This window comes from Lipotes vexillifer, unplaced genomic scaffold (genome assembly GCF_000442215.2).
Source record: "Lipotes vexillifer unplaced genomic scaffold, Lipotes_vexillifer_v1.1 scaffold802, whole genome shotgun sequence".
Taxonomy (NCBI): domain Eukaryota; kingdom Metazoa; phylum Chordata; class Mammalia; order Artiodactyla; family Lipotidae; genus Lipotes; species Lipotes vexillifer.
The window spans coordinates 640,072-654,303 of NW_006790237.1; the positions used below are offsets into that span (position 1 = coordinate 640,072).

General features: G+C 48.5%; 2 protein-coding genes across 3 annotated transcripts in view; both read right to left on the reverse strand.

The window, feature by feature from the left end:
• Positions 1-12,229, reverse strand: part of HSD17B14 (hydroxysteroid 17-beta dehydrogenase 14) — a 16,297-nt gene extending 4,068 nt beyond the window's left edge. Inside the window, 5 exon segments of the mRNA XM_007472303.1 lie at positions 7,181-7,272; positions 10,829-10,895; positions 11,417-11,499; positions 11,614-11,670; positions 12,148-12,229. Coding sequence (XP_007472365.1) covers positions 7,181-7,272; positions 10,829-10,895; positions 11,417-11,499; positions 11,614-11,670; positions 12,148-12,229 — 381 coding nt within the window.
• A 482-nt stretch (positions 12,230-12,711) lies between these two features.
• The window catches only part of PLEKHA4 (pleckstrin homology domain containing A4), a 24,666-nt gene continuing 23,145 nt past the window's right edge, over positions 12,712-14,232 (reverse strand). The window contains exons 17-19 of one of the 2 annotated variants that reach the window (XM_007463326.1): positions 13,994-14,052; positions 13,472-13,584; positions 12,712-13,170 (exon numbers count right to left, since the gene is read on the reverse strand). In XM_007463326.1, the coding sequence (XP_007463388.1) occupies positions 12,908-13,170; positions 13,472-13,584; positions 13,994-14,052 (435 nt within the window). In that variant the 3' untranslated portion in view covers positions 12,712-12,907. The remainder of the gene's footprint in view (positions 13,171-13,471; positions 13,585-13,993; positions 14,053-14,232) is intronic. The other variant, XM_007463327.1, reaches the window with a different exon arrangement.

Genomic DNA, 14,232 nt, shown 5'->3' on the forward strand with positions numbered 1-14,232 from the left:
TTCCCTTGCTCCCTTCAGACGCCCAATTTGAAACAGCCTGGCTCGCTCAGAGAACTCCTGCAGGCTCTCCCTGGCCTGACTCCAGGTCTCCTAAATGTTCAGGTTCCTGGGTCTGCTTCTTGCTCTCCTCGCCCTGCCGTGGGAACCCCTCACTTTGCTGGGCTTCCACCAGCATCTCCTAAATCGCCCTTGGAGCCCCCTTCTGGAGCTCCTGACCTGGCCCCCTCGGGCATTTTCATCTCCGTGTCTCAAGTGCAAAACTTACCCCATTGTCTCCCCCTAAAATCTGCCCCTCTTCCTGGTTCCCAGCCTCTGACATAGGGCCCGCTCCCACCCAGTTTCTCAAGCCGGAGACCCGGGAGATCTGGGGGTCTTCCAGAGCCTCCCTCACCCTCAGTTCCTCATCAGACCCATCACCAAGGAGCTCTTGAATCTCTACAATTCCCTCCACCTCGTTCATTCATTTCACAAACATTTCGTCAGGACCTATTATGTGCCAGGTACTGGGGTAGATGCTGCGGATACTGCAGGAAACAAGACTGGGAGAGATTTCTGCCCTCGTGGAGCCCAAGTTCCATGGGGAGGCAGCAAGAAACAGATACAAGTGCACTATGGAATGTTCTAGAGTGTAATTAGGGATATGAAACAAGAAGGAGAGCAGGAGGAGGGGGAATGGGAGTGTTGGGCTGGGTGCAGTTTCAAACAGGGTGCCCAAGGGAGGGCTTTGGGAAGGTGAGATTTGAGGGGTTTTTTTTTTTTCATTCTTTTTTTGGGGGCCTCTCCTCACAGTTTGCGGGATCTTAGTTCCTGGACCAGGGATTGAACCTGTCCATGCCCCCTGCAGTGGAAGCGTGGAGTCTTAACCACTGGACTGCCAGGGAAGTCCCAGATTTGAGCATTTTGAGTCCAGGTGTGAGCTGTAGGCATTTCTTAGAGAAAACCATGCTGGGCAGAGGGAACAGTGAGTGCAAAGGCCCTGAGGCAGAACCAGGCTGGGTGTGTTTGGCGGCCAGGAGGCCACTGCGGTGGGAAGTGAGATCAGAGGAGCAACAGGGGCCAGAGTGTATGAGGCCTTGAAGGCCATCTCTTCTCAGGTGCACAAGTACGATCATCTCCTGATACGAATTCTCACCCCACTTTGTCCACAGATTTGTTCTTCATACAAGAGACAAGATCTGTTACTACTAATGATCTGTTAGTATTAATGGGCTCACATCACTTCCTTGCTCAGATATCTTCTATGGCTTCCTATTGCTCTTGAGGTCAAGACCAGATGCCTCAGCATGGCCATCCAAGCCTGATATATCTGCCCCCCAACCCCTTCCTGTACCACCCCCTTCACTCACTGCACTCAGCACCTTGAGAGCTCCTAACTCTCTCCCATGGCCAGGCCTCTGCACAGGCTGTTCTCTGCCAGGGACACATGCATCTCCGTGTAGCTCCATCAAGGACCCACCGGACTCTTAATGGCCTGACTCCCTCCCTTTGCCCCACCTCTCCCCTAGTTAATGTCATTCATGTTTCACTTCCTTCCACCCTGACGGCCAGAACAAACCAGCACCAGCACACACTCACCCATATAAACTCGTCTCTTGTTTATTTAGTAACACTTGGCTGCCCCGTGACTATAAACTCCACAAGGGCAAAGACCACGTGGTGTATCGCCAGCACCTACGAATGCTTGGTCAGTCTTTGATGACTAAATAGATGAACGAATGGATAGGTCTCTAAGAACCAATCCAGCTCTGAGAGTCTACAATAGACACTCCTGTGCTCAAACATCTTCTGCGACCCCTACTGACAAGATCTCATTTCCTTAACTATATAAATATCCCTAATTCCTCTGTTGTTTTCTCTAGCCTAGGGAATGGCTAACTTTGGCTTGTGTCAGAATCCACCAGGGAGGCCAAAGACTCAGAGATTCTGATTCAGGAGGCCTGGGGTCCCAGAATCAACATTTAAAGAGCTTTCAAGGGACATTGGTGGTGGTGATGATGATGATGGTGATGAAGGTAATGATGATAATGATGGGGGGATGATGGCAATGATGGTGAAGATGGTAATATGATGATTTAATAACGAGGACGATGATGGCAGTGATGGTTATAATGATGATGATGGTGATGATGGCGATGATGGTGAAGATGGTAATGATGGTGGTAAATGATGACGATGATAATGATGGCAGTCATGGTGGTGATGGGAATGATGGTGATGGTGATGGCAATGATGGTGAAGATGGTCATGATGATGGTGGTAAATAATGATGATGATAATGGTGATGGTAGTGATGGTGGTGATGGTTACAATGATGATGACGGCAATGATGGTGAAGATGGTAATGATGATGGTTTAATAATGATGACAGTGATGGTGATGGGAGCCATGGTGGTGATGATTATAATGATGATGAGGGTGGTGATGGCAATAATGGTGAAGATGGTTATGATGATGTTAATGATGATGATGGTGGTGATGGGAATGATGGTGATGATGATGATGGTGGTGATGGTTATAATGATGACAATGCTGATAATGGCAGCAACTTACACATGTTGACAAATTTCTTTACAACAGGCACTGGTATAGAGGCAGAAAGAAGCAGACAAAAGTCTCTGCCCTCTGAAAAACCAAATGTAATCGGCAGACTTTGGAGCTTGGTGTGAACAAACCAACTATAATAAGACATTTGGGAACAACTAGGTGAATTTAAATAGGGCTTGGGTATTAAATGGTATTAAGAAATTACTGTTAATTTTCTTAGGAGATCTAATAGTAATTTGGTCATGTAAAAAAGTCTTAATTTTAATTATTAACATGAAGTTAAATTTTTTTTTTTTTTTGGTCACCCCACACGACTTGCAGGATCTTAATTCCCAGACCAGGGATTGAACCCAGGCCTTTGGCAGTGAACGCATGGAGTCCTAACCACTGGACCACCAGTGAAGACCCCCAAATGTATCTTTAAGTTAAAACAATATTTGTCTCTCCCTTGCCTCTTAGATGGGGGGATAACTCTGAGGTGCATGTTTCTCACTGAATCCCAGAGTGCTCCCAGGGGATGGTGCCCCACCTGGTGGTAACTTGCTTGGTGACGTCCTTCATCAGCTGCCTGGCAACTACTCGCCAGGCTGAAGGAAGCGATTCCTGGGATCGCCTTCCATCCATCCTGCCTTTCAGTCCCCACCTGGACTCTGCTTCTGGGGGAACCCCGACTAACACAGGTGTGGCCACGGTACCGTGATAAGAATTCTAATAATCTGAATAAGAAAGTCTCTAGATTAGCTAAGATCATGATATCAATATTAATGTTACTATGACTGTGTAAGAGAATGTTCTAGTTTTTAGGAAATACGCTCCAAAGCACTGAAGGGTAAATAGACATCATGCTTGCAACTTACTCTCAAATAGAGAGATAGAAGAATAAAGCAAATGTGGTAGAAGGTTAACAACGGGGAGTCTGCGTATACAGCATTCCTCTGTATTGTCCGGGCAATAAGTCTTAAATAAGTCTTAAATTATGTCAAAATAAAAATAAATAAACATTCTAATCCATTGGTAGTATTTATGAAGTTCTTACTAATGAAATTGTATGATGTCTGGGTAGGGGATGGCAGGAGGCAATGGATAGAACAAGCTTAACAAAATGCTTATAATTGCTAAAGGGAGATGGAGATGGAGGTTCTCCTGTTCTTAAAATACACCGAGGTGGTTTCTGCCCCAGGGCCTTTGCACACTCTTTTGGCAAGTGAAACACCCTGTGTCCTACTTCTCTACTTCCTTCCCTCCCATTCAAGGTTGAGCTCAAACTTCACCTTTTCCCTTCTACTTCTCCCAGGATTCATTTGCCCAATATGTATCTCAGAGACTGCAAACTGAGTGAGGTGGATTGGCCGCAAGAAACAGAATGGGGCAAGGTTCGCGATAAACAATAATACCTTGCAGACAGTAACCTCTGTGCCAGGTATGTTCTAAGGGCTTTGTGGGTATTTAATTTAATCTCATTCAATTCTCAGGACAACGCTGTGAATTACTACCACTATTAGCCTCCTTCTACAGATGAGAAAACCTAGGTGCAGAGAGACTGAGAATCTTGCCTGATGTTACAAGTAGGAAGTGACAGAGAACCCAGGCAGGTGGACCCCAGATCTAGACCCTCATGTGAGGCTTCTGCACCAGCCACTCACAGGTAACAGAGTCAGGAGGCCAAGGAGGGAGAGCTGGGGATTGGGGTACAGTGGGGAGCCAGGCCACATTTAGCAGACTGTCGCCCTTGCCATGGATCCAGTTGGCCAACTTTTCAAGAGAAACCAGAAATTCAGTTGTTTGTGAGAAATTTCTCTCTTTTTAAAAATGCTGGCAATTAATGAGGGAGGGAGAGAAAGAAAAGCAAAACCTCACACACATGGGAAGCCCCTGGTGGTCCAGTGGTTAAGGATCCCTGCTTCCAATGCAAGGGGCTCAGGTTCGGTCCGCGGTGGGGCAGCTAAGATCTCACATGCCGCTGGCACGGCCAAGGAAGGGAAAAAAAAATACACACACGCACATACCCTTTACGGGCTGTGGTGTGTGCATGCTTTATTGTATGGAGGTGCCAATCTTTTATTATTATTATTATTATTATTATTATTATTATTATTATTATTATTATTATTATTTTGGCCGCGTACCACTGACTTGCAGGATCTTAGTTCCCAGACCAGGGATTGAACCCATCCATGCCCTCCGCAGTGAAAGCACGCAGTCCTAACCACTGGATCGCCAGGGAATTCCCAGGAGGTGCCAATCTCAGAAGGTGAACAGAAACTGGGGACAGGAGCCAGGGTTGATTGGTTGAGAGACAGATTATCCAACTGCCTGGGGATATTTCACCTGGATCTCAGATGAAATCTGGGGAAGCACCTGAGCTTCTCCACACAGGTGACCCCTGACCCACTCCGTGCCCCTCTCCCCTCTGTTTACATTCGCTTTCCTGAGCTCCTCTAGCCTCAAGCTGGTGCGCTCCGAACTGATGTCTCCAGGCCTCAACATTTGCCCTAGACCCATGGCCCGCACGCAGATGTCTGGTGGGCATCTCTCACTTGACAGCCCCCCGCCCCGCCTGCTCCTCCCCAGGCTTCCCCAGGGCAGCAGATGGCAACGCCTTCCTGCCAGATGCTGGGGATTGGGGTTGGGGGAAACAAACAAACAAACAAAAACCCCACCCACTCCTTTCTTTCTCAAGTCTGCTGCCACATCTAGTCTATAAGGAAATCTTAACAAGTCTACCTTTAAAATGCATCCAGGGATTTCCCTGGTGGTCCAGTGGTTAAGAATCCGCCTTCCAATTCAGGGAACTCAAGTTCGATCCCTGATCAGGGAACTAAGATCCCACATGCCACAGGCCAACTAAGCCCGCGTGCCATAACTAGAGAGCCCTAACACCGCAACTACTGAGACTGTGTGCTCTGGAGTCCCAGCACCACAACTAGAGAGAAGCCCGCAAGCAGCAATGAAGAGCCCTCTCCCTGCAACGAAGATCCCGCAAGCTGCAACTAAGACCCGAGGCAGCCAAATAAAAATAAATAAATAAACAGAAAAACTTACGAAAAAAATGTATGCAGAATCAGACCATTTCTCACCAAACCCACAGCCACAAGCCTGGGAATCCAACATCACCTCCTCTGGCCTGGACCATCCCATCGTCACCTCCTCACTGGCTTCCTGGCCTCTGCCCTTGCCCCCCACTTTGTTCCCCACCCAGCCACCAGACGGCACCAGATCCCACTTACGACAGTTCGAGTTCCTCTGCTCCGAACACTATGGCTTCCAGCTCAGACAGTGTCAAAGCCAAGTCCTCTCCACGGTTTACAAGACCCAGCACGATCTGCCCTCAACTTCCAGCCTCTCCCTGCTTCGTCTGCTTCAGTCACGCTGCCTTCCTCGCTGTCCCTCCTACACGCCAAGCACTCCCACCCCAGGGCCTTTGCACTGGCTGTTCCTCTACTGGACCACAATTGCCCACATACCTTCTTGGGGTCTTGACTCAAATGTCACCTCTTAGAGAAGTCTTCTGACCACCCACCCTGTCTAAAAGAGCACACAGATACACACTTAAGAAAAAAAAAAAAACCTTATCTAGTAAAGATCATACCGAATTATTTTATTTATGGGTGAAATAATGATATCTGAGACTTGCTTTCAAATACAACAAGAAACAAAAATGACAGAATGGGGGCTTCCCTGGTGGTGCAGTGGTTAAGAATCCACCTGTCGATGCAGGGGACACAAGTTTGATCCCTGGTCCAGGAAGATCCCACATGCCGCGGAGCAACTAAGCCCGTGCACCACAACTACTGAGCCCGCACGCTCTAGGGCCCATGCTCCGCAACAAAGAGAAGCCACCGCAAAGAGAAGTCCACATACTGCAACAAAGAGTAGCCCCCGCTCGCCACAACTGGAGAAAGCCGGTGTGCTGCAGTGAAGACCCAACGCAGCCAAAAATAAATAAATAAATAAATAATTTTTAAAAAGTATTATAATGGGGAATTCCCTGGCGGTCTAGTGGTTAGGACTCTGCGCTTCCACTGAAGGAAGCACGGCTTCGATCCCTAATCGGGGAACAAAGATCCTACAAGTCCCACAGCACAGCAAAAAATAAATTAAAAAGTATTGTGATGATAAATTAAATAAATAAATAAAAAGTACTTGATGAAAATAAGTTGTTATCATAGAGAACGAATATGTACATGTACATGTAGCTGCCATATGAGCAGGAGTAGCCAGGAAAGGCCTTTCTGAAGAGATGGTATTTGAACTGAGACAGTAAGTAGGAGGCGATTTGGGGAAGATTCAGAGGAAAGGCGTAGAGGTAGAAGGAGACACTCTTTGCTCCTAATAGCTATTCACTGGGTAGCAAAGCTGTGACTGTCTATTACTGACTCCTTGTCCTACCTCCTTTCTCCAGATCCTTAACATCCCCCACCACTACCACCACACCACTTTGGAAGGTTCTGGAAGGTTCCTAAGAAGACTGGGCTATGTAGCAACACAGGTAGCTTTGGCCAGATGTAGGGATCTGCATGCATTTCTTTTCTACAAAAATGGCGTCCTTCTGGAATAAGACCAAAGCAAGGCACAGAAAACATTTGGCTCTGAGACAAAGTGGGTCTGACAATCTCACTGTCAGGCGGCTGCTCACCTTGGTCAGGGTGTACGTCCCCAGCAGATTCAGCTCCAGCAGCTGCCGGAAGCCCTGGGCAGAGGTCTCCTAGGGCCACTGCGGAGGTGGATCTAAGGGTGGGGGTGGAAGAGAGAGAGAGGAGAGGATGAGGGAACCATGAAGACAGGAGAGCAGGGAAGGGGAATAGGCACTGCGGGGTGCAGGGGGGAGGAGTGGCAGACAAGAGGGTCAAGGGTCCTGAAAAGGAAAGGAGGCTGCATAGTGGTTACTAAAAAATAGTCTCAAAATTGGATTAAGAAGATGTGGTTTGTATGTACACTTGGAATATTAGCCTTAAAAGAAAGAATGGGGGCTTCCCTGGTGGCGCAGTGGTTGAGAGTTCACCTGCCGATGCAGGGGACACGGGTTCGTGCCCCGGTCCAGGAAGATCCCACATGCTGCAGAGCTGCTGGGCCCGTGAGCCATGGCCACTGAGCCTGCGCATCCGGAGCCTGTGCTCCGCAACTGGAGAGGCCACAACAGTGAGAGGCCCATGTACCGCAAAAAAAAAAAAAAAAAAAGGAATGAAATACTGCCATTTGCAGCAACATGGATGAACCTAGAGAATATTACGCTTAGTGAAATAAGTCAGAGAAAGACAAAAACTGTATGATATCACTTATAAGTGGAATCTAACAAATAATACAAGTAAATATATATGCAAAATGGAAACAGACTCAGATATAGAAAACAAACTTGTGGTTACCAAAGGGGAAAAGGAAGGAGAGAGGGACAAATTAGGAGTATACAAACTACTACAGATACAAACTACTATGTATAAAGTAGATAAGCAACAAGGATATATGGTATAGCACAGGGAATTATAGCCATTATCTTGATATATATATATATATATATATATATATATATATATATATATATACATATAAATTAACTATACTTCCATTAAAAAACTTAAAAGGAGCAGGGACTTCTCTGGTGGCGCAGTGGATAAGACTCTGCGCTCCCAATGCAGGGGGCCTACGTTTGACCCCTGGTCAGGGAACCAGATCCCACATGCATGCCGCAACTAAGAGTTTGCATGCCGCAACTAAGGAGCTGGCAAGCCGCAACTAAAGGAGCCCTGGAGCCGCAACTAAGACCTGGTGCAACCAAATAAATAAACAAATATTTTAAAAATTAAAAGGAGCATCAAAAGAAAAAAGAACAAAAAACCAGTCTCAGGGCCAGAAGGCCTGGGTTCAAATCTTAGCTCTGACACTTCTTGGCTGTGTGACTTTAGGCAAGTCACTTTGCCCCTCTGTGCCTGTTTCCTCATCTGCAGAATGTGGATAACACTTTGTTCTCAGGCTTAGAAATTTCACAAGTCAATATTTGTGCCTGACACTTAGTACTATAAATGTGTTTGCTAAATAAATATAAAGAGGGGACTTGCCTGGTGGTCCAGTGGTTAAGACTCTGCACTCCCAATGCAGGGGGCCTGGCTTCGATCCCTGGTCCGGGAACTAGATCCTGTAAGCCACAACTAAAAGATCCCACGTGTTGCAACTAAGACCCGGCACAGCCAAATAGATAAATATTTTTTTAAAAAAATAGAAAGAACTGGGTGGATGGAAGAGGGACAGATAAATCAACATTAAGAAGAAAAGAAGCAGGAAAGATAGGAGTAAGAACAGGAAAAAATAATAGAAACTGGGAAAAATGGACCCTGAACCTTCCAAAGGCTTTGAGTCAAAGTGGATGAAGGGACAGAGAGATGGGAAACAAGACAATGGAAAGTTAATGAAATATTGGATTATTCCTCCTGGAGACCCAGGGCTTATGGCCTTGCTTCCTTCAGAGAACGGTTCAAACATCTTCAGAGAATCAACCCCAGACCCTCTGTACAAAACAGCCCCTGACATTCTCTAAGCCCTCAATCAGATTTATTTTTCTTCATAGCCTTTATCACTACCAGACATGCTAATATATACAATCAATTATCCTTATTCGAGGAGCTATAGTCCACAAAGTCACAGCGAACACTGAATTAGTGACTACTGACCCATTGTTCCTAGCGGAAATACATATATATAATATTACATTATAACATATACATGCTATCAACTGAAAGTTTGTGTCTCCCCCCAAATTCCATATGTTAAAATCCTAACCACCAATGCGATGGTATTTGGAGGTGGGGTTCTGTGGGAGTTAAGTCATGAGGATGGTTCCCTCTTGAATGGGATTAGTGCCCTTATAAAAGATACCCCCGTGAGGTCCTTCGTTCCTTCCACCATGTGAGGCCTCAGCAAACAGGCCCTCACCAGACACCAAATCTGCTTCTGACTTGATCTTGGACTTTCCAGCCTCCAGAACTGTGAGAAATAAATGTTTGTCCTTTAAGCCACCCAGTCCATGGTATTTCTGTTATAGCAGCATGAACAGACTAAGACAGGACATATATGTGTATGTATATATGTACATATGTATATAGTTATATGGCTATCTAACATAAATATTATAATCTTAAATCCTAAAAACAACCCATACTGGCAGACTCTATTTTATTTATTTTGCAAATAAGGAAGTGTTAAGTGACTTGCCTGAGGCTGCCCCACTCACAGATGCCAGAGCTGGGATTCAAACCCATCCAGCTGGCCCCAGAGGGAGCTCCTTACAGACACTGCCCTCTCCCATCTCCACCTCTGGGCCTCTCTCTGTTTGAAAGCTAAACCCAGAGGGCAGAGCATCACCATATTTGACCTTAGCTGGGAACATGTGCTACGGGCAACTCAAATTTTTGCCTCTCTACGCATGTCCGTGAATACTGGGAAAGCACAGTGAGTACTGATTCTGGGGTTACAACCCACCCTGCAAGGTGAGTTCACAAATACAGAACCCGCAAATAATGAGGATTAACTTTGTCTTTTCTTATCTATTTCCTTACTCTACAATGTGAATCCCATGAGGACAGGAATGCTTGGTCAGTTTTGTTCACTGCTAAATCCCCAGTCCCTAGGACAGAATGTGGGGCATAGTAGATGCTCAATAAATATCTGTTGAAAGGATCAAGGACACAGAGAGAAAGGATGCACTAGTATCTGCCATCTCTAAATTCTTACAACAGAGAAGGGAAGTGCAGCCCAGAGAGGGTAAGTCAATTGTTCAAAGTTGCCCAACCAATAAGAGAGGCTTCTTTCTACCATGGCCTTGCTGTGTGACCCCAGTCCGATCAGTTCACCTCTCTGAGCCTTGGTTTACCAACGTGAGGCATTCTTATGAAGGGTAAGCAGGAAGCTGATGGCAATTTCCCTTCAAAGCCTCCACACCAAGCCCTATAGACCATGTTTAGAGAGTACATCACCTCAGTCATGGAAAAAGAGAAGGGCCATCAGTCTCACGTCTTAGATAAGAAACTGAGGCTACAAGATGGCAGCTATTTGCCCAAGACAGTTCCAGTAATTAGGAGGCTGAGCAGTTACACTATTCCATACTCACAACTACACTATAATGATGACAAGGATGGTGATTTTCATTTTAGAGATGTAGAAACAGATGCATAAAAGGGCTAAGGGCACAGGCCTGGGGGCACACAGCAGGGATGGAACAGAGCCAGCATTGGGGTGGGAAGCCAGGAGGTGGGTTGACACCAGTGGAGAACAGCCCTCAGGACTCATGACTCACAGTAGCCAGCGCTGTTGACTACACAATCTAGGCGGCCGAAATGGTTGATGGTCTCAGAAATGAGGGTCTGGGGAGAAAGATATCTCGTGAGTGAGCAGTGATGGCATCAGGCCTTTTGGAGCTGAGGGTCCAAAAGCAAGGTGGGGACAGGAGTCACAGCTGAGGGGCCAGACACCAGAGGGCTGGTGACATTCACACTGTGGTCACTACTCCAGAGATCTGGGACTGGGGTGCGGGGGCAGATGTCAGAGATACTGGCTAAAGAGAAAGACCAGAAACCCTGAGGAAAGAGAAAAACTCTTACAGAAAGAGACCCACTGTGAGGAATTTATTTGTCCCAATCCACATGACAGGTGTGACAAGAGCCTTGAGGGAGTGGGAGATAAAGGAGAATCTTCCCAGGAGACACAGGACCTGGTCGGCAGAGTTAGGGAAAGCCTTGAAATGATACTGAGCTGAAACCTCTGGGACGGGTACAATTTAGCCAGGAGAAGGGGGAAAGGCAGAGGGAACAGCATGTGCAAAAGCCTGGGGCTGGGTGGAGAAACAAGTGGAGATACCGGGGGTAGGGATAGAAAATACGCTCGCCCTCACATCTTCCTCCTGAGTCACATCACAGAGCAGAAAGACAGTGCCAGGAAACTCCCGCTCCAGCGCCTGACCCCCGGACTCTGCAGGAAGAGAAGGGCTGGGGGTCTGGACTCTTGGGTCTGAGGGAGGAAGGGTCTGGGGGCCTGGACTCCTCCTGGAGGGGTGGGGGTGAGGACTGAGGGACCCTCACTCACCATCTTTGTCACAGATAACCACTCGGGCACCGCTTTCCACTGAGGATGGGAAGAGAACTGGTTAACCCAGCACAGGCCTTTGCGAAGCCCTCTGGTGCCCTCTAGTGGCCATCTGAAGTGGGGCCGTCTCCCACTATGCTCTCCTCGTGACCCCAAAGTCTCATGATAAACCCTTAGGACAAAGGGCAGAAGTTTTGACACATATTCTCCTTGGTTGCTCCAGGTGCTTGCTGGAGCTCCTGAGCCTCCAACCCTGGGTTCCAGAGTAAACCCTAAAGCTGCAAGAGGCATGTTCCCCCAAACCACCCGTTTTGTAGCTATTACTGAGACCCGCCGAAAGGGAGTCAACGGCGTTTGGAAATCCGCCAAAATCTCAGGCCCCAGGCTACCACTGCCTATATTTTCATTAATTTTGTAAATGGGATTTTATAAGATAAGAATCTAGATTCCAGTACAGAAGATACTTCTTTCCACACCCATTAATTAGCCCCCCAGGGTCCCTCCTCTCCCAGACTCCCAACATTCAGAGCCAGCCAGACCCCACTCACCGAAGGCTCGAACGCCCGCCCCCGGTCACGACGACCACCTTCCCAGCATAGCGCGTTCCCGTTGCCATTCCGTGTGAGGCTGTCTCTCCCTCTGTCACTCACTCCAGGATTCTATCCACCTCAAAATCCGGTGAGGTCGTGGGGTCGAACGGTAAATAAGGGCTGGATCCTGGAAGCCCGGCCCTGGGGGGCGTTGCCAGGAAAGCCAGAAGCCTGGAAGTTTGGTCCCAGCCCCGTCCTCCCTCAGACCCAGAGGTCCGGATCCCCAAACCCCTCCTCCCTCAAACTCAGGATTCCTGGCGTCTCGCCCTCTCTGCCCTCGGACCCAAAACTCCAGGTCCCTAGTCTTCTCTTCTTTCAGATCCAGGAATCCTGGTCCCCAGCCCCCTCCTCCCTCAGAACCAGTAATCTGGACCCCGAGCTTCCTCCTTCCTCAGACCTACAAGTCCGAGGTCCTTGTCCCCTTCTCCCTCGGGGCCCAGAAGCCCACTACTCTGGCTCTACCCCTCAGAGACACCAGTGTAACAACCTCAGACAGAAAGTTCTTGACTAAAAGTTCAAAGTTTTAATCCAAATCTGGACAAGTGTTGGGAAAACCAAACTTTGGCCATAGAAACCCCTCCCCTTCTAGGCCACCTGAGGGGACAAGATCACGCCCCCAGGTTCCAGGAGAGGCTCCAGATCTCCGGTGGGGGTACCTCCAGGCCACGCCCTCACTCTCTGATTGGTTGCTACGTTTAGGCGGGTCAGAAGCTAGATTGCAGCAGAGTGACTCGAAGAGGCCACGCCCCCTCGTCTTGGGTTAGGGCGGGAGGGGCGATCCCGGAATCCCACGTCGGCTCCCAGGAGGCGGGGCCTGCGCCGCGCCCACTACCTCTGCGGGAGAACCCCGAGGAGCGGGAATTGGCAGCTGGAGGAGATCTTGGGGGGGAGGACACCTGGGGCGGGGGCTCTGACGGAGGCGGCGGGGCAGGGGGAAGAGGGTCTCCTCGAGACTCCAAATTTCCACCTAGAGAGGACGAATGGGGTATGAGAATGGCAAACTCTTGGACCCAGAAGTCCAGACGCCCCCAGGCCTTTCCTCTCAGACCTAGGAGTCCGACCTCCCAGCTCCCTCCTCTCCCAGACTCAGAATTCCTGGACCCTGGGCCCCTCCTTCCTGGGATCTAGAGCTCCCAAGCCCTGTCCAGCTCTCTCCTCATAAAGATAAAGGATTCCTCAGACCCCTACCCATCAGCACCTACGATTCCAGGCCTCCGACTCCCTCCTCCCTAAAACCCAGTAGCCCAAAGTCCCCAGCCCATTCTCACCTGTCATCATTCTGTGCCACTGCGACGCCTCAGTGGCCAGGGCTTGAGAGAGGCTGAGAACTCGCTCCCGGTGCCCTTCGGATGTCGGCAAATAAGGGGTGGTGTTCCTTGGACTAGAAAGGAAGAGATTTGGGGAACTTGTATAATTAGCCAGTACAGTAAGGACCACTGTGCCCCGCGTGTCCTTCTGGGAGTTGTAGTCCCTAGCACGTGTCTCTAAAGGATTTTAAACTGGGCGCGACCCCCTATTAAAAAGCCCGCGTGCATTGTGGGATTTGTAGTCCGGTTGCCGGAAATTTTCTCAGATTTCCTGACGGAGGGGCGGAGTTTGATATCGACCTAGGAACTGCAGTTCTCACTGCGAACTAGGGCTTTCTGATTCCTCTGGAACTCAAGCGTCTCTAAAAGATTCTGCGATCTGTACTTCAGTACTCACGAGTACTCAGGAGACATTAATAGCAATGCTACTCTCTTACCCTTTGCTGATTTCCCTGCTCCTTGCCCCGATCTCCAATTCCTTACCTGCTCCAGGACCCCGAGCTTCTAAGCCATTTCTGGGCTCCTGAGTGTCCCAAGACAGGCTGCAAAGGAATTGGGGCATTAGAATTCCTCATGTGGAAGTCCTCATGTTCTCATTTTGAGGGTGAAGGGGCTCAGAAAGGGGATAAAACTGCCCCAAAGACACTGCCAATTTTTAACTTTACTTGAGCTCCTGGAAAACAAGGAGAGTTCGGAAAATCACCGCCCCCGCCCCCCCCCGC